This window comes from Channa argus, chromosome 1, assembly GCF_033026475.1.
Source record: "Channa argus isolate prfri chromosome 1, Channa argus male v1.0, whole genome shotgun sequence".
Lineage (NCBI taxonomy): Eukaryota > Metazoa > Chordata > Actinopteri > Anabantiformes > Channidae > Channa > Channa argus.
In genome coordinates, this window is record NC_090197.1 from 35536337 (window position 1) to 35561732 (window position 25396).

General features: G+C 40.7%; 1 protein-coding gene across 3 annotated transcripts; it reads left to right on the forward strand.

Annotated features, from left to right (window-relative positions):
• The first annotated feature begins 573 nt into the window (after positions 1-573).
• On the forward strand, positions 574-25336 carry pcnx2 (pecanex 2). 3 transcript variants are annotated; one of them, XM_067516059.1, is made up of 40 exons: positions 577-1035; positions 2473-2675; positions 3476-3593; positions 3692-3728; positions 5793-6313; positions 6450-6629; positions 6857-7339; positions 7434-7629; positions 8349-8499; positions 8634-8776; positions 9152-9230; positions 9387-9522; positions 10085-10227; positions 10712-10865; positions 11196-11228; positions 11484-11655; positions 11769-11879; positions 12472-12563; positions 12792-12901; positions 13190-13298; positions 13563-13655; positions 13750-13900; positions 14342-14483; positions 14645-14822; positions 15175-15283; positions 15381-15510; positions 16933-16991; positions 17148-17363; positions 17469-17722; positions 18808-19041; positions 19293-19396; positions 20273-20417; positions 20545-20775; positions 20936-21093; positions 21312-21428; positions 23088-23266; positions 23504-23670; positions 23765-23839; positions 24178-24354; positions 24950-25336. In XM_067516059.1, exons 1-40 carry the CDS (start codon positions 883-885, stop codon positions 25118-25120), a joined length of 6414 nt encoding a protein of 2137 aa, XP_067372160.1. In that variant the 5' UTR covers positions 577-882; the 3' UTR covers positions 25121-25336. The 3 variants fall into 3 exon arrangements, with proteins under 3 accessions (XP_067372177.1, XP_067372160.1, XP_067372169.1); XM_067516068.1 differs by having other exon boundaries at positions 578-1035; positions 7434-7611; XM_067516076.1 differs by lacking the exons at positions 23504-23670; positions 23765-23839; positions 24178-24354; positions 24950-25336 and adding an exon at positions 21864-21886 and having other exon boundaries at positions 574-1035; positions 23088-23254.
• The last annotated feature ends 60 nt before the right edge of the window (positions 25337-25396 follow it).

Consider the following 25396-nt stretch of genomic DNA (forward strand, 5'->3'; position numbering starts at 1 on the left):
CATGTGAGCGAGAAATCGTACTAAGACTACTAAAGTAAATATAGTACATTTCAATAGGCCTACAACGACAACTACTACTATTAGGAGGATTAGTATCAGCTTTAAGCTGTTGGCCATGTATGTTTATTATCTATTTCAAATACACTCTGCAGACCAAATGTCTTTTGGGTAGTACACACCCCTGGAAAACATACTAATTATCTATGTGAAAAGTAATACACTTAACCTCTGTAGTAAGATGCAATAACACATATCTGCACACACTACAAACAATAAGGCCGTAATAATAATAATAATGTAGACATGTGTAGCTAACATGATAATCGTTTTGAATCAGCTTGTTTAAAATGCATTATAGGTTTATATCCCTGTATAATAAGCACATACCTGCAATATTTATACACATGCATACATACATTTTTCACAGCCCAAACAGCCTACTTACTATGCACAATGTGCATAGTAGCTACTATTATTATTTTTTCTGCAAACAGATCAGCCGCGTTTTGTACGCATATAAACGCTGAAGATAATACATGGATGGAGAGAGAGGGAGGCAGTGAGAAGGAGTTGGGAGGGAGAGGAGGCAGTCAGAGCTGCGCATCTGTACAGGCAGCTAGAGGAGAGGGAGAAGGAGAAAGGGGAAGAGGACGGGATGAAGACCGCGGCAGCAGCGATGGACGACTCGACATTGGGATGGGAAAAGGCAGATGAAAGGGCAACAGACAGCCAGATCGATAAAGCATGAAAGAGACGGCTCAGGAGATGTGCTACACCGCTCCAACATGGAGGCGCAGAGGCAGTAGTATGCGTTAGAGGACATCATTTCATTGTAGCCTAGCAGAAGCAGCATCCGTTCAACCTGATCGGAAAGGGGGAGAGATGGGCTCACAGGTTGTGCAGACCCTGCGTCAGGGAGTCTGGGCATCTTTGACCGGGGGCTGGTACCACGACCCGGACCAGAACAAATTCAACAACTCCTGCCATCTCTATCTATGGATATTTCTCCTGATGTTGCCCCTGTCTCTCCATCTGGTGAGTTTTTATTTGAGAACATGACGTTCAAGGCCGCGAAGGGGGGATGAGGTGGGTTTCTTGGCAGACTAACATTTACCATGCGCCCCTTTTATCTTTCTTTGGATAAACACGCAGCGGCTCTGCAAGACCTTAACACCCAGCATTTTCTACTACTGAGGGAGATAGTAGGCTAAACTGCACTGTCGCATTTTTTTCCTGCATGCAGTGGCGAAACGCATGGCTGCTCCTGGTTGAGGTTGTTGGAGACCCAGAAGACATGAACCAGTGGTTCACTCATATTTACACGTCACGGTCTATGGAATAGGTGCAGCACAATGCGCCTTACAGTGATGATAATATTCTAACTTCAGATTAGGATCTTCAAAAAATGCGTTTTTCCTACCGCCCCCACCTCAACTGAATGCTACAGTCCAATTAAATTCCCTCTTTTTAAGGCTCAGTGACATTTGCGTTCCCAGTCCCTACATCTTGACCTTAGCTGTGACCAACTATGGCTAATACATAGTGAGGTCTTATTCATCTTTTAAGGACATAACAACAGCAGCCATGTGCAGTACAGAAACGGGGACCATCACTGGATCTGTTCCTGTATAACCAGCACAATGACATGGAAAATGACGCGCAGAAAAATAAACTTTAATGCTGCAATGAATTTATTAACATTTTTAAAGAACAGTGGTTTATCAGAACACAAGCCAGTTTTATCCAAATTACAAATCGTATATAACAAAACGATTACATTAAATGTGTCTTAATTCAGTAAGCCAAGCTTTAGGTAGGTTAGGTTAGCCTAGGTACCGTGTTTTCAGATATCCCCCAAATTAGCCATCCCATAATGAGAATTAATAAGGCAGTAGTAACAGATGCTGATGTGACAGCTCAGAGCTTTGCCTCTGAAGCTAAAATGTCATTGCAGACAGTGTTCACAGTGTGTTTGATAACACCCACTGCTTCCCTTGCAACAAAACAACACAAGCTTTCTGAGGAGAGATGTTTCAAATTTCAGGTTTATTAGCATTTTATCTGAAGGTCACACACAACAAACAGTGCAAGATAAATGGTGACAGAAGGGACTAATATAAATTTGTACTCCAAATTTCTACCTGCAGACATTAATAACTGTTCAATACATATATATTCAATACAGCAAGAACTCTCTCCAGATTGTTTTGTCTCATATATCAGCATGATGCAAATGCTTTGTCTGCTTAGTGTTCTTATTATTTGCTAAAGGCCTTTCCTTCCTTCGGGATCAATACACTGTATTAATCCTTCAATTAATTAAATTAGATCTTGTTGGTTACTGGAACCAGTGTGAGCGTGTGACCAAGCTTTACTTTTGCAGAATTTCATTGATTCAAGCATTGTTCTGGTAGCACAAGGATACTGGAGATATGATATATATGTATGATAAGGCTCTTCTTCTCTCCAAAGGCTCTGCCCCCTACTACCATTGCTTTGAGCATCTACTGCACTTCCATCACCGTTTTCTTCATCCTCATCAAGCTGACCAACTATCGGCTGCACCTCATGTTCGACGAAGGTGAGGCAGTGGTCCGCAGCAGCCTCTCTGACCTCAGCAAGGCACCAGAGAAAAAAAGCAACGCTTCGGATTCCTGCCTGCCTGTCAGCATCAGGTAAACTTTCAAAGACACGGATAATCCTGCTACCGCTCACATTTAAACATGTATTTGGGGCCATTCAGAAAGAAGTTCAGTGTGTAGAGATTCAGCAAACGGGAGTTTTTCTATCATGAGCCTCAAGCTGCTACTTTGCTAAGTTAGTCATCAGAAAATCTAGGCTAGAGGGCTAAATCCCTCATGATACAGCACAATTACTAACAGGAAATTGTACATTTAGGCATGAGACCTCCTTTCAGAAAACTGCCACTAATACTAAGTACACCTGAGTGTCTTACCAGGCTTGATGTCCTCTTTTTTCAAATCAATTTAAGTCTTCCTCCCTTTGTATGTGTCTGTTTTTTCAGTTCTTTGTTTCTTTGTTTCTCTGAGATCAGATTGCTGGAGTGTCTCAGAGTGGGATACTAACTCTGTCCACTTCATTTCAAAGCCTCAGTACAGCTTTGGTGAATGAGTGAGCTAATGAAGGGAGGTTGTGATCTGGCCACTCTGCTCTGACACACTTGATCTGCTCAGAGACTAATAAAAGAAAACCCACATCTTCCTGTTCCCTGTCTGACTGTATTTCTTTTCATTCCTTTATCATCTTTGAAGTGTTTGTGGACAGATGAAAAACTGAACTTAGACACAAGTATTTTTTACTACTTTGTCAGCTCTGCACATTGGGCTGAATGAAGGTCTAGTGATTTTTCTGAAAGTGACATCTATGATGTATGGTCTTCCATAGTCTGCCCATCTCTCTGTCTTATTTTCTTCACAGTTTAATTTGTCAATTGTCTCCTGTCTTTGTCCAATAGAAAAAGCAGCACAGTCCCTGACAGTGTTTCCATGACAATGTTGGCTATAAAGCGTCCCAGTCCTGTGATCCAGGTGACAGTGAAACAGACAGAAACTGATCCAGGACTGATTGGGGTGGTGAGTTAAAAGATGGACATCTGTCATCATGAACGTATAGTACAGATCTACATTATTCTTTACATTTAACCACTTATTTCTAAATCTCTTCCACACAGGAATGTTCAAAGTCAGATGAGGCCAAGACCTTGAAAGGTGATAAGTAAAATTTATCTTGATTAGATACAGATGGGTGGCAATAAAAAGTACCATGTAGAAAAAATAGACATTTTAACTACAAATTCTTCCATACTGGTCACAAGGTTTCAGTGATGCAAAGTTGCCCCTTACAGTCAATAACAGCCAGTTTTACAAAGACAGACTTTAACCACAGCTTAAAAGTAACAGTCTAATAGTCAAACTTAGATGTTTCATTTACAGTCAGTTATGCCTATAAAAACATGGCTGACTAAGCATTCCCTCAGTTCAGCAGAAGACCTTCAGAAAAATTCAGTAATTATACAAGGACATTTTACTGCAAGAATTCAAGTTGCTGCATCATAAAATCCCAACTGAGTACAGATATGTAGTAGTAAATACTGTGGCTTTCTAATGTGGCAGGACTTCTGCTGACTCATCAGTCAGGTCACAGGACATTTGACCAAATAATTTGAGGACTGACAATGTCCACATTACTATCTCTATAAACCTGTTCCCCTTTCCCTTGAAAACATTGTTAGCATACTTTCAATCCTGTATGTTTTAATCTTTTTTGGTCTTATGGAATTACTGGTGGGCAGTGTCCCGTTTGTTACAATGGAAACATTGTGCTGCGCTGTCGGTGTTTAGGTTTTAGGTCTTTATTTCTATTTTCTTGTTTCACTTGCATTAGACAAGTTAAAACGAGCCTAATACTGCAGACCAATCTAAAAATATCTGATAAACTTATCCCTGATCTCAACAAACCTGAACATCTGTAGGTTTTAAGCAAAATTTTTAATCAGTAGACCAAGTTAGTGACTATTTTTTGAAAGAACAGTGTTCGTCTCTCCACTCAGTTTGTCACCGCTATGTGGTTACAATCAAGAATACACATCCATGTACTACCTCCTGCATTTTCTTAAGAAATGCTTTGCAGGTCACATGGTATGTTATGCTAAATATAAATGCTTTGATTACTGCTCTTTGAAATACAGGTGTGTCTCTTCAGTCTGGGTTGAATGCTTGTCCAGGATGAATTCAAACATTGCTTCAAAGCCACTTTTATGTAACTTGCTTCAACTGTAGATAACAATGATTGATATATATATATGAAATTCAACCTTTTGTGAAACGTTATAAAACTATAAAATGTAGACTGTATTTTAATGTTAAGCCTCTTTGTAAATATAAATATCAAACTAAGAGGTATTGATTACAATGTATTGTCCAGCCACATTTTAAGGTTGGTACAGTACAGGTACAGAGTTTGTGAACTTTACTTAAAACTACAAAAGTTATTCCTACTTTGACATAAAGGATTTTAAGTCAGTTTGACAGATGAGTGCTATGTGAGGGAGTTCTTGTCGGTTTCTAGAGAAATGACTTACTAGTGTTTCTATGGAATGCTAAAAATTGACACCGACAATATGACATACGATATAACGGTTATAGCATAATGGCAGGATGTAGAAAGACAGACAGCTTCAGCGCAAATATTTACTGTAACCTTGGGTATCGTCAATAAATCTCTAGTTGTTGTAGCTCCTGCGGTCTTGGATGGAGTTTGTGGAAATGACTGTCGTGCGAACTATACACTGCGTGTTCAGAATGAGTCCAAAATGCAATCCAACGCTGTTCCTCTTTCTTACAGCATTTGATGTAGTTTGACAACTTCTTTTTTGTCAAACACATTATTGTTGTAAATATGCTCACACATGCACAGAACTTACAGCCAGTCAGTAGCCAGTCAACAATACCAGTTGATAGTTTCCAGTAAATGTATGACCTAATTCACTTGTGATTAATCAGAGCAGAGTCAGCTGATCAAATAAAAAGGGATGTATCACTGTGGTGCATTGTATCATAGTTTTTATACGATTGAAACAATATGTTGCATATAGCAGAAAGGTTGGTCCACCTTTCTGGAGTTAGTTTTAATGCAAAGGGAGAATATTTATCTGTAAATGGCAAATACTGCTGTACAACAATAGTACACATAGTGTGAAATTTGTGCAATAAAAGAATACTTTATATATCAATTAATTTCACATCTAACATTTAAATTTGCAATGCAATTAGTTCAAGGACAGTGTGAGAGTGCTGCAGAGGAGAAGTCTGTGGAGGGAGTGTTGCACTCAAGCCCACAACCTTCTCCAGATGACCTATCCAGCCCTAATCCCGACCAGGCTGCCCCTCTGCTGCAGGCCCAGCAAAGGTCCCCGTCCCGAGCTGAAAAAGAAGACATCCAGCAAGTTTCTACTATTGGGACAGGAAACATGCACGCAGAAATAATTGAAACTGGAGCCATCAAAGAAGGAATTGACATGGAGAGCTCCTTGCCAGGTACTGACAGAGATCGGGAAAGAATAGCAGAGAAAGACTCAGAGGACAACAGGAGAGAGGAGAAAGATTGTAAGAATAAAGACACTGCAGGCATGGAAACAGCTGATGAAGGTCTGCCTCCCTCTAAAGGAAGTGAAGATGTGAGTGAGGAGGAGCGTGGTGGGCAAAAAGAGCCCCCAGATGCAAACGTTAACCCAATTGATACCCCCCAGGACTGCCAGGAGGATTTCATTTACATCCCCGAATCTCCTGCACAGGTAGGCCTGACCTCACAGATGCAGTATAGAAAATATCACCATGTACGGTCTGAATGTCAATTTAAGTGCAATTTAATTATTTTCTTCATTGTGTGTATAACTATTCTCTCCAACTGTCCCTTGTGTTGTCTGCCAGGCTGAGGCATTGCAGGAGACATACTGTTCGGATGAGATCGAAGTTCTGGTAGACAACTCGGCATCAGCTCGCCTGGACGACAGTGACACAGTTAAGATTGTCATCACCATGAGCTGTGATCCCCAGACTGCTGCTCAGCTGGAGGAGAGTGTCAAGCAGAGTCTCCTGGAGAATGTACAGGCAAGTATCAATCAGACTCCTAATTACAAAATTGGGGTCCAAATACTAGTTAGACACCTTGAGTCAGTCTCAAAGCACTTACAGAAGTAAATTATTCTGTTTGAGGTTTGAACTTATGTCTCTGCAATGGTCCTGGTGGTGATATTGTTCATACAAAATACACTTCTATGTCTGAGGAGATGTTACCTTTGAGACATAGTATGTGACATGTCTTTGTGTCCTACAAGGCTCAGAAGGATGCAGGAGAGTGTCACATAAAGATCCCTGTCATCACTTTTGATTCCCCTGAAGAGGAGAAGCAGGAGGTTGACGATGGAGAAGAAACAGCTGGCTCAGAGGACAACCCCACTCTGAAACAAAAAATGGGTACAAGTCAAAGTGAAGAGTTTCACCTGTGTAGAGAAACAGTGAGCTCTGAGTCGGCCACGCAGGAGTGTCCAGATCCAGAACAGGAAAATCTTTTTCTGCAGAATACTAATGATAGTACACTAAGCCCTCAGTTGACAAATGACAACAGCTCATCAGGCATTGATGTCCACTCCCACCCTGATGACACAGATCCTTTGGATCCTAATGTGGATTCACAAGGTTTCCTGCGTCTGCCCCCTGCTTTGGGGCGCTATGGGCCTGGGGGAAGGACTCATATCCGTGGGCTGAGCATGGACAGTGGGAAGGATGCCGTGTTGCTTTCAGACCGCTCACATAACACAGTATGTTGACAGTTAAGTTCTGTATGTTGTTCTGTTTACCGTTATCCCCATCCATCGGCCCTGGCATATATATAAACATTTGTCTCTCTGTCAGACAACCATGACAACTTCCAAGTCAGATCTAGAAGCGAAGGAGGGCCAGATTCCCAACGAATCCAACTTCTTGGAGTTTGTTTCCTTGTTGGGGTCCCTCAGTACCAGAGGAGGAGGGACCAGTACACAGGAAGAGGTGGTGCCAGAACAAAAAAAGGAAGTGGGAGCTGCAGAAGAAGGTGAATCTCAGCAAAAGGGTTTGTCCTTCATCTCCACCTCCATTATCTGCATGTTTTAGGGCCATGCACACCCATACAAGTGTTTTGTAATGGCTAATTACACGTCAGGCTGAAAGGTGGGCGGATCTTAACAGGTTTAACCAAACTAAAGAAGGGTGAGGGAGGTGTCAATCAAGCACAGTCTGTACAGGGAAAATAAAACTGCCTGTGTGGGTGAACTATGGGTATGTAAGTGCTTTAAAAGGTTATGCAGATACTAAAACTTAAACAACACAATCATCCATATAAATTATTTCTGTACTGACTTCAGATTAATATGATTAATTGAAAGTCAAATAGAATTCAGTCCTCATTCACTAACTCCAGCAGGAAATCCTTCTAAATGTTCCATTTTACTGACTGGTCACTAGCTTTGTCATCCATTTGGTGCTGGGCACGTACCATGCAGACACTTTTCTTTTGAAACAGCTGCCGGCTGGTGAGAGAGGTGAGGCACTTAAGACCTAAACAGAATTTCTATGGAAGGGGGAAGTGCAAGGTCAGGTGATAATTCTTTGTGATTCATCACAGAGTAACTCCAGTCACCATTAACATAAAAATATTTTTGAGTTCAGCTTTAACAGCATAAAAAGCAAACTTGGACTTCACTTTAAATTTTTATAAAAGCTATTCTATAAGTCATCCTGTTTCTGTTTATGTTTCTGTATCAAAAACATTTACATCTGATCTGTTTTCAGAGAATCAGAGTTTGACCTCCAGACCGAATGAGACGATAAGAGAGACCAACACAGACAACAAACCAGAGAGACTAAAACCACCCACCAGTCTGCTTACTGACACGCTACAAACCATACCACCCACACACATCCCAATCGTCTCCCCTGACAGGTACGTACAGCATAATTTAGGGGAACATGCTTTAATAAAAACATGTCAATAACTGAATATATGGCACTTAAAAAACTAAAACTATGGCACCTTAATTTCAAACATCTTGGATTTCCTGTTGATTGTGTTTCCAGTCCACAGACAGACAGAGAGAAGGATCCGGACTATGATTCCCTGCCCTCACAAACATCTCAGTCAGAGAGCTCAATGCTGCAGGTCATCTGCAGACCAGAAGCTACCAACAAAGAAGATGCCTACACCTTCCATACTGTACACAGTACGCAGTAACCAACGTATTTGCATAATATTGGTACTAGCTCCTGGAAATGTTTGTAGTGCCAGAGACAAACTGAAGTGAGTCATGTACAGCCAAAAATATATTCACTCAGTGAGCCTCGATGGTCTCATAATACTATGATCTACAGCACGAATAGATTATACTGTACATGTGGTAGACACTGCCAGCAGCTGGTGGTTTTACTTTTAAAACTTTACTTTGACAGCTCAAAAAGCAGGAAGATTAAAAGACACATTTCTGGAATGGGTCCATGATTTAGAGCTGTTCAGTTCACAGTTCTGTAGACTCTGTAATGCAAAATAAATCTCACATAGCACTTCTTGCACATGACATTATGTATCTGTATCTCACCAGGGGACAGACCTCGTAAGCTGTATGCAGAGAGAGCTCTCAACCTGCCCCTAGGAGCAGAGCTTATCACGGGCAACATGTGGTACTGCTGTCAAATGTCTATTTTACTCTACTTTACTTCCCTCCATCTTCTCTTTCACTACAACAAGCTTTCTCTCTACTCTTCCACTGCTTTCATGTTTTTCTTGTCCTCTGCTTAACATTACTCTTAGCCTGTTTCTTTTGTGTTTGTCTTCAGTGATCTGCTCTCCACTTCTTCCAACTCCGAGTGTCAGGATGGTGCGGCTGGTGGTCACGCTGACTATCCGTTTCAGCGGCGCATTATCCCTGCACACAGGCTTCGGCCACGGAGGACACACCCTGAGATCTTTCAGGTATCCACCTTCTTTCACTTTTCACTTTGGTCTAATGCTAATGGGATGCAGATCCCATTAGCATTCAGGATTTATAATTAAAAAAAGAAAAGAATCAATCAAACATATGTAACAAAATTCAATAATATGGTTTAATATCAAAATCATTATTATCAAAACTTTGATATAAATGATAAAAGATCAACCAACTGGTAAATCTATAGAATTTTCTTGCTGTCAAACTCAGATTCACTGAGTCATTGCTACTGTTTGCAACCATAGCAATAGGTTCAGTTCTGTATTAGGGGAGGTTAACCCATGCTCCTGGAGGGCTCCAGCCCTGCTTGTTTTCCAACTATCCCTGTCCTACCCGCTGCTGATTACGTGGATCAGTTGTTAATGCTGAAAATACACAGGCACACTACACAATAGATGTGGATCTGTGTGCCTATAATGATTCTGTCTCTGTTTTAAATTATTATAAATTGGAAATGTTGATATAACTACATCAGATTCTTACTATTTCCTGTATCATTGCAGTTGTATTCATGTGGGTATAAATCATTTGTGTCTTGGGCATCAGGAAGAGGACTCTTTGGATGAGTCATCAGAGACTTCCACTCAGGAGAAACCATCCAGGAAGATTTATTACAAACTTACATTTTTCCCCGGGAGGTGGATCAACATTTTATACGACCGTCTGACCCTGCTTGCACTTTTGGACAGGTAATATACAAAACACTTGTGTGCAAACACTCTCTACTCACTCTGAGGTTGGACACACTTCAGGCCTAGAAAATCTAACTTGTTTTGTATCGAAATAAATAAAATCACTGCATAATTCAACTCGTTACACAGTCAATATATTTGTTTGTCTTGGCTCTTTAAATCCAAAACACTGTTTTTATTGAAATGCTTTCAGTCCATCGTATGACCCCTTCCCTTACAACATTCTCATCTAATTTTTGGTAAGTTTAATATACTTTGGGTCATTGTTTTCAGGTTGATCAACCATTGCTATGTATTTTGAATTCAGTCCTTAGTTGAGTGGCTGTTATGGCCCTTATGTTTTTCTACTTCTTTAGATACATGAGCAATGAGCTTCAGTTTGACAAACAACGAGACCCATGATGACTATGGTACATACCTAATAAGCTTGTGAATGCACAACTTTAACTGTATTGCCTTCGTTTGTGCTATTTTTGTACAGAAACAAGGATGTTCTGGAGAATTTAGTTGCAGTCTTCATGGCCTTCCTGGTGTCCTTCCTGGGGTTTTTGCTGTTAAACCACGGCTGCTTCAAAGACTTCTGGGTATTTCAGTTTTGCCTGGTCATCGCCAGCTGCCAGTACTCTTTACTGAAGGTAAGAAAAAACCTGGTGGATAATAGCTGGTTTACCTGCATCCAGCAAAATCAAACGTTTTCAAATATATTCTCAGACTCCTAAGGGTTAAGGAAAAAACATTGCACTAGTGAAACCAAATGGCCTTGAGGAATAAATGATGTGTCAGCTTGAAATGTAACAGTAACATATTGTAATGCAGATTTGAAGTAAAACTGATCTCAGACTTACACATTCCAGTTTGATCCCACTTACTTCCTCTCTGTTGGATGATGTATTGATGTTTATAGTAGCTTTCATGTTGTTTTATAAATTGTGATTCGATATTTACTTCTATGGCATTTTTTCCAGAGTGTTCAACCAGATGCAGCTTCACCAACACATGTAAGTTTATTGCTTTACAGAGAATTTATTTTTAAAATCAAATTAGTCTTTAAATGATTATCATGATCATGATTAATTGGGAAACAGTATTTACTGTACAGGCTGCACTTTCATTACATCACTGTCAGTTAGTTCGACGTTTGTTTCTGAGATATGAGGAATTTCAAATCAGTTCCCTTTTCTGAATTAACTGGGTAGTTGTGATATGGATGCTTCACCATTATAACATATGTGTATTTATCTGCGTGTCGTCAGGGTCACAACCAGCTGGTGGCCTACAGCAGAGCAGCCTACTTCTGTATTTTCTGTGCTCTCATCTGGCTGCTGGAGCAGCTGTTGAGGCGAAATGACCTGCCCATTTCCACCATGTACGGAGTCACCATCGTCTGCCATGATGCACTGCGCTTCTTACGAGACCTACTAGTGGGTAAGAAGACCTGAAGACACACATAATAGAATTCACAGATCACACATGTAGCGTTTAGAACTGCAGCTGCAATCACCTAACATGTGCTGTGTTTTGTTATGTGCATCAAACAGGGTTTACCTACTGCTTCCCAATCACCTTCCTCGTGGGCCTTTTCCCTCAGATCAATACCTTCACCATCTACCTGCTGGAGCAGATTGACATGCACTTTTTTGGAGGAACTGGTTGGTAAAAGCTTATTATCCTCTTAGTTTCAGTAATGATTGTGTTCATAAACCCAGATCCTAAATGGATGTTTGGATGTTATATCATTTCAGAATTCAGTTGTGGCTCTAGTATAATGTCTTTGTGTTTAATCAGTATAACACATAATTGTTTTAAGACCCTACAAATTATATATTAATAGAACTTTAAGTAATCATGGTTTCAAACCAACAACCCAAAAAAATAAAAGCGTGTGTGTGCGCGTGTGTGTGCATGTGTGTGCGTGCGTGGTTTGACCAGATGTGATTGACAATGACCACACAACCAACAAGATGTCTTCAGATATTGCTTTCTATATGTGACAGCACCTTGTCTAGGTCACTCATTGTAAATGGGAACAGCTCAAAGTGAAGACAGAAATGTAAATAAAACATTCATCTTGTATAAAATATCCAAATAGTGTAGATATGTGTGAAACCATTAGCCTCACCATAGAAAATAAATTTCCAGGGCCTTTAAGTAAAAGTAAATCTTCTTAATCATTTAAAACTATAAAACTGCCACCACCGCAGTACATGCTCAGATTTGTTTCTTATTGTTTCTGTGTCTCAGCTGCTACGAGTCTCATCTCTGCAATCTACAGCATCCTACGCAGTCTGATCGCTCTGTCTCTGCTCTATGGTTTCTGCTTCGGAGCTCTCAAGGTACAAATTGAACTACACTTGTATCCTCCTAGCTGTAGGAATAGAAGAAGGCATGGAGTTCAGTTATAAATAGGGTGTGGCCTGGGGGTTTCACTGACGGAGCTAAGTAGAGCGGCTGCTCATCAATCGTCAGAACCGACTAGAAGATGCAGCTGAGGGAACAGGCTTTTCCACCACAGCTACTGTCATTAATGAAACCTGTATATTATTTTGTGTGTGTGGTCACAGGAGCCGTGGGATGAGCAGCACACTCCAGCTTTGTTCTCTGGTTTCTGTGGCCTTTTGGTGATTTTCTCCTACCACCTCAGCCGACAGAGCAGTGACCCATTTATACTGCTGTAAGTGTCAGCATGTGTCTCTCACGTTGACAATTAATTGTGAATATAGAGCAAAAATAATTTTCATAGATATTGTTTCTCATTCTGCTTAAGGAGTTTCAATAAAACCTCTTATAACCTAAGCAAAGCAAGTGTTCATAATATAAAATCATGAACTTGTTCCATAAATAGTGTAAAATGTGAAATGCAAACATTCAAAGTTGCTTTCATTGTTTTCTGCATTCATTGGCTTTATGGTTAAACATCGGTTCATGTAATTCAACAAATAAGACCCTTGTTTAATTACAGATCTCTGATCAAGTCAAAGGTGATGCCTGCTTTAGTGGAGAGTGAGGAGGAGGAAGAGAAAGATTCAGACATTAAAGATCCACTGCCTGAGAAACTACAGAACTCTATGGTAACTAAGGAATAATGTATAGAAATAAACGGATGTGACATAGTTCAGTTTTAGCAGTCGTGCTGTTAGTGGATGATGAGGTCATTGTACATCAGCTATTTGGGTAATTTAGCTTTGCAGATGCATGAAGTGACTTTTGCAGCATGACATTTACTCTACTTACTGTGTCCTTTGACGATTCGATAGAAGTAATCACATACCTTAACAATCATACAGTGTAGATTATTAATAACCACAACTCCCTCTCCCTGTTGTGCTTTGCAGAAGGAGATTCTGTTGTCAGATGTGGTCGTTTGCTCTGTAGCCTACATCCTAACCTTCGCTATAACTGCGAGTACTGTGTTTCTTTCTCTCAAGGTGAAATTCTTATTTGTTTTTATATTGTTTCTGCACTACTAACCCAAATGTAATAACATTTTAAAATCTGATTTATTAATTTTTGTGTTTCCAGCCTTTTGTGACTATTGTGTTGTACGCTCTGGCGGGGACGGTGGGGTTTGTCACCCACTACCTGATCCCACAACTAAGGAAGCATCACCCTTGGTTGTGGATCTCACACCCAGTGCTCAAGACCAAAGAGTACTACCAGTTTGAACCCAGAGGTCAGCGTGTATATGGCATTGTCTCTTAATTATTAGCTAAGCATGTAAACTCCCGAATTAACTAGAGAACATGGCGAGAGCAAGAACCTCTTTGAAGTAGAAAGATTTTCAACTTCTATGTTGATAATAGAAAATTTTTAATTTTTAATCTGGTTCTTTATAAATCGACATACAGTAATGCTGGTTTTGATTTGAAGTTGGAATACGTCTACTACTTACTCTTTTCAGAGTATGATTTTTAAAATTCAGATTAGAAAAAGAATAGCTGTAGGATTGTAGTAGCTAAATGTACAATAAATATTACAATACAATATAAAAAATTATTTTCATCAACATAAACTTTTTGTGCAAACTTTTGCACTCAACTGTACATCTGTCCTTGGATGTGAAAGTTTTTTTTGTGATGTTTGTGGAATTTCTTCATTCTTGCTCGTGTTACAGAGGATGCTGTGCTGATGTGGTTTGAGCGACTATACGTTGGGCTCCTGTGCTTTGAGAAGTACGTTGTGTACCCTGCCATTGTGTTGAGTGCACTCACTAATGACGGCTTCGCCCTTAGTCACCGCAAGAAACTGGGAATTCAGTGAGTGGTCACTTACAGCCCCGAACGCACAACCTCACATCACACACATAAACTCCAGATACTGTGCTATAAGCTGTGCCCTCTGCAAAGCCATCAGAGTGCGGGTGATGAACTACCTGTTGTGTCTGTTGTCTAAACTCTGGCTTGTGCCACACCTTCAGCGGAGATGTTCTCCTGACGACAGTCGCCGGACTGAAGCTCCTGCGTTCATCCTTCTGCGACCCCAGTTTCCAGTTCCTCACTCTGCTCTTCACACTCGTCTTTTTCCACTTTGACTGTCCGCATGCCTCAGAGAGTTTTCTGCTCGACTTCTTCATCATGTCAATTGTCTTCCACAAGGTGAGAGAAGGGGTCAGTCGATGTACCTGCTTTCAAGCTAGGCTGAAGAAAAGCATTAGGAATTGTTGACCTAATTGTGTATTTACTGTAAGCGACTCTAGTACACACACACTGTTTTTTTCAAATATCTGGAAAATATAACATTTCCAACTCTAATTTTGTAAATTAAGTGCAGCAGTTGACCACAGAGGATGTATTAACATTTATACTGATATAAATGACACTGCAGACTTTATTGTACCATGTGTATATGTCAATTTACACAGAATATTTCCACATCCTTGTAATACAACCACTGTTCTGTTGACCTCCATCCACATGGGACTGACTGTATGTTTTTATTCCCTCCCAGATGCGTGAGCTGTTGCTGAAGCTCAATTTCATCCTGGTTTACATCGCTCCTTGGCAGATTGCCTGGGGCAGCGCTTTCCATGCCTTTGCTCAGCCATTTGCTGTGCCACGTATCCTTCCTCTATCACCTGAGTGTACGTGTGCGTGTGTGAGACAGTGCATCGCCCTTTGCAGCAGCCTTTCCTTGACTGTTGTGTGTTTGTCTAGACTCTGCCATGCTGCTACTTCAGACCCTGCTCACCACCATCTTTTACACCCCCTTGGCTCCCTTCCTGGGCAGTGCCATCTTCATTTCCTCTTACCCAAGGCCCATCAAATTCTGGGAGCGAAACTACAAGTAAGGGCCTGATAGAGTGAGTTATTGTGGACTAAATGCATTATTATAGCGTGTTTTTAATTGTCAGTGAAAATGAGTTGCTTGCACTAATGTGAGGAAATCAGCACGTTAAATAACAGGACTGGTTATAATCTGTATTTTTTTTAAATGTTAATAATCCTACTAATCCTGCTAAATACTGTTGGTAGCAGGACTCACCAGCCTGATGTAAATGCTCAAATATGGATGGATTACTAAACTGGCCGACCAGTCACAGGCCCCGGAGCCCAAAGGGTGAGGGGACTCTGGGCCAGACCCTCTAAAGATGAAGTTCATATTTCTTGTTGAAAGAGCTGAGTAAAGTATTATAAGGAAGAAAAAAACCCATTATAAAAGATGCAAAATGGCACAAAAATCAAAAACATATACAATTTCCTAATATACAAAATAAAATTACCAAAAAGACCAAAAAGAAAGGGTGAGGCCCGTTTTCCTATTTCATGGCTGAGAATACAAATACTGTACATTGCAGGTTCATACAGTTAGTAACACCAGAGTAACATTTGCAGTAAATCATTGCCAAGCTGTTTTAATTAAGCTGGGTTTTTAAAATATGTTTTTAAAAAGAAAACCAGATGTTTGTGATCTGTTTGTTTATGAAATCCATGTTCAGCAGAAATAAAGAGCCACCAACACTGGAAGCAAAAAGAGAAACTCATGACTGCTTGCATAAAATGTATAAATGTAACAATTTTCATAATATCATCAATGTTTTCAGCAGGTGTTTTTCACATCAATCTGTTTTTTTAATTTATTTATAGATTAGCAGTCAGTCCCATCCTTATGAGCTGAGCTGGGCGGATTAGCAGATAGACACAAACCCCCCCTCTGTCTCTGTCACTCACACTTATGCAACATAACCCCTCAGTTCCCTCTTACTTATTGATGTGAGAGACTGTACATCAAATCGCTGAAAGCACTCCAAAAATACTCCTGCAGCTTTGTACTTTAGAGATTTGACACAGAATAACCCGTGCCTATATTTAGTCTGTGTTGAAACTGACATTAACTTAGATCTTGGTGCTTGAGATTTCCATTCCACTGGATATATTGCAGACTTCGATGTTATTCCGTAATATTCATTTGCAAATATTTGGTCCTACTTTTCTGTTGTAGCTCCAGGGTTTTTAATTCACAACTTGTGATATGTTTCGTTCTCTGCACTGAATAACATGCAGTATAAAGTATTGTATTATAAGGTATTTTATATAAGAGGATTTGTTATGGTTCAGCCGTCTCTTCTTGAGAAATCTGTACCAGCTGTTTAAAACCTGTTTTGCAGGTTTCTGTTTTAAAGTTTTGATTTTACTCGCAACTGATGTGCCATTTCTTTCACCCTATGTTTAAGCACTGAACAGTCTTTGTGGTTTAATCGTTTTGCAGCACAAAGCGCATTGACAACTCCAACAGCAGACTGGTTTCCCAAGTTGACAAGGAGACAGGTAAGTTATTTCTAACTAGAATTAAATAGAGTTACAGGCTGAATTCTTGTAGTTTAGAATGAGTATAGAAGTAGCCAAACTTGATCTGATTTTGCACCACCTTTTCCTGAAACCCATCCTTATGACTTTTCTTGCTTTTGTACCGTCTTACTGCAGGGTGTGATGATAACAACCTAAACTCCATCTTTTATGAATACTTGACTCGCTCGCTGCAGCATTCACTTTGTGGTGACCTTATGCTGGGCCGATGGGGCAACTACAGTGCCGGTGACTGTTTCATTCTGGCTTCTGACTACCTCAATGCCTTGGTTCACCTCATTGAGATTGGCAATGGGCTGGTTACTTTTCAACTGAGGGGTTTGGAGTTCAGAGGTACCCTACCCCTTCATCCATCCATCTGCTGTTCCTCTTCCTGTCTGACTGAATGCCATAATAACTAGCTGTCTTACTTATTACCTTCATCTTTGTCCATCTCAGGTACATACTGCCAGCAGCGAGAGGTGGAAGCCATAACCGAGGGTGTTGAGGAAGATGATGCATGCTGTTGCTGTGAGCCGGGCCACTTGCCTCACATGCTGTCTTGCAATGCCGCTTTCAACCTGCGCTGGTTGGCTTGGGAGGTGATGGCCACCAAGTACCTGCTGGAGGGTTACAGCATCAGTGAGAATAATGCTGCCACCATGCTGCAAGTGTACGACCTGCGGAAGCTACTTATCACCTACTACCTGAAGGTGCGTTTCGAACTTCAAACTGAAACAACCAGGAGAAGTGGGGATATGTGTATACATACACAGTGTTTGTACATACAATGCATACATGGCTGTAGGTAAGTTGGTAAAACAGTCATCCATGAACTTTAGAGTCAGTAATTTGATTTCTGGTTCCTCACACTGAATGCGGAAACCCTGACTGCCCAGGGGCCCAGAGGTCTACTGTTCATAATTCTTGTTTGAAAGAGCTCAGTTAAAAAAAAAAAAAAAAAACTGTGACTATAAAGACAACAATAAAAACCAAAAACAGACACAAAATATCCAAAAACACACACAAGATGTCAAAAATAGACAGCATAAGGATAACAACAGACATCACATGACCAAAACACACAATACAATTAAAAGCAGACAGAAAACTTCTAAAAACAGAAATAAGTACACAGCCAACTCAAAATGACCAAAAAGAAAAAATAAGGGTCTTATCTCATAATCCCTCCATGTGTTAACATTATACCTGTTTAACATGTTAGATTGCTGGTGTTGGCATTTTGCTTGAAACACCACTTTGCCAAGTGTAACTTTACAGGAAGGCTACAAGGCTACTCTAGGCTACAAACCAGAACATCTTTCTTTTCATTCTCGTCACTCCTACTATATTAACGTGTATCAGGTTTGAAGCACCTGAGAACAAACAAGTATATTTGACCTGCCATATATTTAAACTTGTATTTTGTTGGTTTTTTTTATAAAGAATCACAGGTTATGAAAAGGACCTAATGAAATCTTAATTAGGAATCAAGTTTTGACCTATGTAATCGGTAGCAGCAGACTGAAAATTAAATATTCCACTTGTCTCAGTAAGCTCTTAAAAGCTTTTCCTGAAAGGTTAAACACCCTCCTCAAACACTTCATCTGGCAGATGAACCAGTATCTTAGGGATAATCATAATTACAAATGGCAGCTTGCCAACAGAGACTTCAGATGTGGTCAGCATCTTCAATACACAACTACACTCAGGTGCACATCCTTTTCTTTTTTTGCTGTCCTTGCATTTATTATTTTGCTTTTTTCTCACGCTTCAATTCCTTCTCTTCCTATCTCAGAGTATTATCTACTACCTGGTCCACTCTCCCAAACTGTCCGCCTGGCTCAAGGATGCTACCATGCAAGATGCACTGCAGTCCTACACTAAATGGCACCACATTGAGCGTGACCCTCAGGTCTTTAGCGTGAAGATTGATGAAGACTACGTGCACTGCCTGCAGGGGGTGACACGGGCAAGCTTCTGCAACGTCTACCTGGAGTGGATTCAGTACTGTGCAGGGAAGATGGAGACGGTAATTCATTTTTCTATCGCACCTTATTATGGGTTAGAACAGCTGAGTGACTATTTACTGTTAATTATTACAAATGCAACAAAAAAATTATTTTTAATGCTAATTCATGTCTTTTTTTAAAAAAATGTTCTATGAAATCAAACTTTCCCAGGGCCCCGATAATGCTTAAATTAATAAATTTAAATAATACAAAAATATGCATAAACTATACATAATTTTATATTATTGTTTTTATTTTTATTTGTGTCTAGCCTGTGGACAGTGATGAAGACTCTCCACTGGTGACTCTATGTTATGCTCTGTCCGTCCTGGGGAGGAGATCCCTGGGGACGGCTTCACACAACATGTCCAACAGGTATACCGTTTTCCAACCAGAAAGCAACACAAACAGCTTAATGAACCACCTGCATTCCCTCACTGAAGTGACTCACGTGAGAGGATCATGGGGACACTTACAACTCTTATTGAACTGTCACTGTGAATTAATGCATTCTGGTAAATACAACAGCTCCCATTATACAAACAAAGTGGTTGCAAACATACATTTGACCCTGTGTCATCTAAACTTGTTAATAAGCAATTCATGGAGGAAAGACAGACGCTGGGGTGGGATGGATCTTATTACATTGTTTTTATAGAGTTATAATATGTAATTGTAAATACTTACAGTTAAGGGATAAATCTAGTTTGTCCACCCTGACATATTGCTCATAAATGTGACTTCTGCAGCTCTGTGTAGGTTGTATAAGTGTTTATTATGGTTCATGTAAAAATAATGTTTATTTAGAAAGCTGTAGGAGGCCCTCTTGTTGTTGCCCTGGTGAACACTGTTTGCGGAAGCTGCTCTGTCTCTGAATCTCTACGGCCACGACTTTAGCACAACTTTAACACAATGGCTACATTTATGTGAAATATGCTTTAAGAAATTTCATCTGGCATAGAAAGTGTGTTTATACCATGGCTGCAAAGAAAAACTGGAAAAAACTGCAAACTGCAAAAAAACTGGATTAGTATCAGGCCGGACACACCACCAGCAGATTTTTACCTGCAGTGAGACAGATGCACCAGGAGGGGGGGTCAGCAGCTAAGCCTATAAACATTACCATTAGTACACTTGAACGACTTCTGGTTTATGTTCTAAAAATACTCTGTAGCTTTCATAACCTCTCTCTGCCCCTCTCCCTCTTTTTCTCTGTCTTTTCCCTACAAACACCTGCCTATCACTACAAAGTCTGGAATCATTTCTGTATGGTTTCAACACCCTGTTTAAAGGCGACTTCCGCATCGCCACGAAAGATGAGTGGGTTTTTACTGATCTGGACCTCCTGCAGAAGGTGGTGGCTCCTGCAGTCAGAATGAGTCTCAAACTCCATCAGGTATGAGGTCAGGTTTTTAAATGTCAAGTAAATGCTTTAACAAAGTTGTGAATCATTAAAAAACTTCCTTTATATTTAAAATCTACTGTGCTCCATCACGCCCATTGTGCCATTTGTGCCTTTTCAGGATCATTTCACATGCCTTGAGGAGACAGAGGAGGCCTCTATCTTGTATGAAGCCATCACAAACTACAGCAGCAACCTGGTCATTTGCCACGAGAGTGACCCCGCTTGGCGAAAGGCAGTGCTCTCCAGCCGTGACACGCTGCTCACCCTCAGACACATGATCGACGACGGGACAGACGAGTATAAGATAATCATGCTATACAAACGGCATCTCAGCTTCAAGGTCATCAAGGTAAAAGAGATGGGCGGGGTTATACTGGGTACTGGGTCAGAAAACACAAACACAGAAGAATGTCTATGTCTCTCTGGCTGCATGTAAGGCCTCTCTAGTTAGCTGGGTAGTGTGCATGTAACACATTTCATTACTGACTTTCTATCATCTGTCTCTGCAGATCAATAAAGAGTGTGTGCGAGGTCTCTGGGCAGGCCAGCAGCAAGAATTGGTGTTTTTACGGAACCGAAACCCTGAACGCGGCAGCATCCAGAACTCAAAGCAAGCGCTGAGAAACATGGTCAATTCATCCTGCGACCAGCCGCTGGGATACCCCATGTATGTGTTGTTCCCTGCTACGCTGCCACATTTTCAGTGCCAGTTGGATAGAGCACAGGATTGATGAATAAAAGTTTGAATTCATAGGATAATTCCTTCACATTTGTAGCATGCATCTTTATTTTTTAAATCTGATAAACAGGTTTTCTCTAAAATTTGCTCAATTCGCATGTTTCTTATAACTGATTACACAACATTCATTTTCTTATTTTTTTTAGGTATGTGTCACCACTCACAACATCATATGCAGGAACACACCGTACACTCAGGAGCATTGGAGGAGGAGCTTTAAGCCTGGATGCCATTCGCTCCTGGCTCTGCTCTAAATGGTTACAGTCAGTACATTTCCTTCCTATGTCAATATTGTTGTCTTTCATTTTGGAGTCTCTAACGCTGTGCAAAGTAGGTTGCATCAGGACGAGCACCTGCAGCATAATCCAGCACACTGTGTAATGTTTGTTAAGTGCCTCGCATCCCTAATAATTACTGTATTTTCGCTTTATGAATGCTGTTTCCTTTGCTCAGTGAGAATGAGAGTGAATCGCTGACCTACAGTATATTTGTCGTCACTAACAAATGCCAAATGTCATTGAGCTTGATTTTTTGTAGTAGAATTTCTAAATTTTAAAATTTTTGCTGCTGGATTTACATTTTTAAATGCTGGTGTTCTTCTCTGCTCTACACTATGTTCTTTATATCACGTGTTAACCTCTTCATTTTGCTTAATTCTTTGTTCTTTTTTCCTTCATTTTATAATTCTCCCCTAAAAGTTGTCGTAAACCACCATGTACAGGTATAGCATAAATACTTATTACAAACACATACTACATGTACCACATTATCCTACATGGTGGCATTGTTAAATCAAAATCACTATTCAAATCTCTTTTGACAAAACTACAACAGTAAAAATCCACACATCAAATGTGTAATTGTTGAGGTGTTAAGCTGTGTAAAAAAACATTTTCAAGGTGAATCCCAAATATACTGTATAGAATAAACACAAACCACAAACAGAAATAATGCATCTTTTTTGCAGTGGAATTCTGAAACGTGAGGTCACTTCAACATCTTCAAACTCCCATTTACAATCAATTTCCATACATTTTGAAAACAGCATGAAGTATCAAGCGGAGGGTTCCCGCAGTAACCTGTGCAAGAGGCACAGAATCATAATAAAACATGAAACATTCTAACTTCCTAATAATCATTAGGTGTAAATCACTCTTGATAATGTGCGAATAAGTGTAATGCTTTGGCTGCTGAGTAAGTAGTCCTCTGTAGATTTATACATATTGACTTGTTGGAAGTGCAGGAGAGAGATTTCTCCACCAACTTAATGCAGTTTTAAATACATGTACAGGGACTGTGGGAGTGCACACTTGAGAGAAAGAGAAGGCTGGATTGCAGAGTGGGAAGGCAGCCAGATGCTTCGACTTTCTGCTGTTGCAGCAAATGTTGCTCCTTCCTTCTCTTCCTCCCTCTCATATCCCAGCTGCATCATCTGCATCTCTCTCCCCCTTTTTGCTCTCTTTGGTTTTTCAGTCCAGGTTTTACACAATATTTTCAGCATAGCTTATTGTATGGGCTCTGCATTAACCTTTGTAGGCCACCTAATGGGGTGTGTGAGTCAGTGTGTGTACGTCTTTGTGGCTGTGTGAGTTTCCCTTAAGCTTCTTACCGGCTAAGTTTTCTTTTCAGATTAGATTATATTGTTAATCCTGTTTCATCGGTCTTGAGTTAAAGGTGTTGTCTTAATTTCACCGAGTAGCTGAGGAGGCACTTCTCATCACCCAGAGCACATATAACCTATGTAAGAGGAAGATGGCTCTAGTGTGTGTCACACATGCAAGCACAGTTACCTAACTTCTCTCTTTGGTTAACCAGCTGGAATAGTCATATCTACATTTTTTATTGCACTTTGCCATTTTGTATCCCTTGCACTAATGCAAAAATGCATAAATAAATTAGAGCTCTGTGTGTGTGTTCTGTAGGGTGCGCAAGGACAACCTGACCAGCTGTAACAGTGGTGTGAACATGGAGGATGTGGACTGTGGTGCTGGTGGTTCATCCTCGCTGAGCCACAACCGCCCGTCCTCTGTCACATCCAACAGCCTGAGCCTCTACCAGCACAGAGCGCGGACGACCCACAGCCACAGACATCACAACACAGGTCTCCCCCCCTTTTGGTTGCTTTCTTCAACCAAAAGTATAAATAATGCGAACGCAGGACAGCCTCTGTTGTGAGAAGCTGAAATTAGAGATCATAGACTCTGTTGTTGGGTATTAGGTAGTGTTAGTCGAGTTGTTTATTTTTCTGTAATTTGACAAATGAAGTCATTGTTTCAGCTCTGATTATTTAAGTTTGTCTTTCTGTGTTTGTATTTCATGTGTCTGGCTGTGTCTGCAGCCAGGAGAGAATACCGCAGCCGGTCGGTGCAGCCTCAGAGTCAGCGTCCCCCCGTCAGCAGCCAATCAGGGCCCATCCTGGACTCAGCCTCCGCCCATGGGCTTGTCCAACGTCTGTCCAACAGTCAGCTGTCGTTCAACACGTCCATAGCCTCTATATTCTCCCAGGTTTACACGCTTACATTGTTAAGCAGCGTGCCTTGCTCAGGTGTAACTTATTTTACTAAGAGAATAAACTAAGAGGATCTGCCTCTCTCATCAGGTCCCTCGTCTCTCAGGAGCGGGTGGGGTCAGCTTGCAGCTCCAGACCGCACAGCATCAACAGCACTCCAGCCAGGTAGGACCTTGCTTCACCTTTGTGCATACAAACTTTCTGCTGACAGTTTGTATTAGGCAGCAGCATACACACTTTCTGCTGGCTAATACAGTAACATGCATGATGTCTGATTGTTTCCAAACTGAAAAGCATTAAGGGTTAAGAAAATCTGCCTTTTTTGTCATATTTTGTAATTGTTTGGTAAAGGCTTTCACTTGAAGTTAAATGAGTGAATTACATGTCTGTTCAAATAGTGTGAATTGAAGTGATTTGATGTTAATACCACTACATAGTTTAGGGCAATGTTACGGGTTTCTGTGTCCTCATCTCCACTGAACTTACCTGATTCCTTTGCCCAGGTCTCTTCATCTTCGTCTACTCTCAGCCTGTTGTTTGGGAAGCGTAGTTTCTCCAGTGGACTGGTTATTTCGGGGCTGTCGGCAGCTGAAGGAGGCAACACCACTGACACACAGTCCTCATCCAGCGTCAACATCGCAATCGGACCCTCTCACAGGTCCAGTAGCAGGGCCACACAGGTGGGGAGCAGAAGAAACTGGTGGACATATAGAGTCCCTGCGTCTTTATACACAGTTCTGTCTTCATAGAGAAGCAGAAATTTTAACTTTCAATATATATTTAAAGTGTCTGCAGCAAAAACCACAAAAGCCTTCTTTTCCATCTTTATTTGCATGCTAGGCAAAGATAGCACATATCTGTTTTGTGATCCAAGATTATGACGGGAGGCGAGGGCTGCAAAATGTGTTTGCAAAGAAATGGGGGGAAGTTTAGCAAGAGTAGCTTTACGTGTGAAAATATACCAAAGTTTGCATAGAGAGCACGATTCTCTGGTGTCTTCACAAGTCGCTGTAATCAAGAACGAATGCATACAGTATTTAAAAGGAAGACGGTCACTGAGCCACACATACTTATTTGTAATAAGGAACATCAAGATGTAATAATATCAACAGCATCTGAAGTTTTTTCTCCCTATTCTGCCTTTTAGTTTTGTCTGTGTTGAGTAAAGACTTAAATTTACTAAACTGAGACTATAAGGTTTTAACCTGACCATGCAGTTTAAGGGCTAACAAACCAACTAAAAACCATGTGCCTCTGCTTCCCTTTCTTTCTCAGTGGACATCAGAGCCTTATGAAAGTATTGATGCGACCTATTCAAATGCTGCCATCACAGTGAAAGATGGTACACAGTCAAGTGAAAGAGGCTGCAGCCAGGGATTGAAGACCCAGGAGGATTCTGCATCTGCTTCAATAGCTCCAGAGACAACAGATCAAAAGACTATGTGAGAGAGGGAAAGAGTGCTCATACAAATGCTCATCTACAGAGAGGACTGTATGGAAGGTGTGTCACCTACTGTACACAGAATGAGAGAGCACCCATGCACCTGAGCCTGCCTCCTCTTCTGTCCTCAGCATGTGGTCTCGCCCTGTTGTCTGAATGTAAACAAGTCTGAAAACATGATCCTGGATCCAGATGATGAATTAAAGACATTTTTAAATTAAGCTGCCTTTTTCTACCTTGGCGTCCACCGAATACCATGATTGTCTATACGAAATCACTTT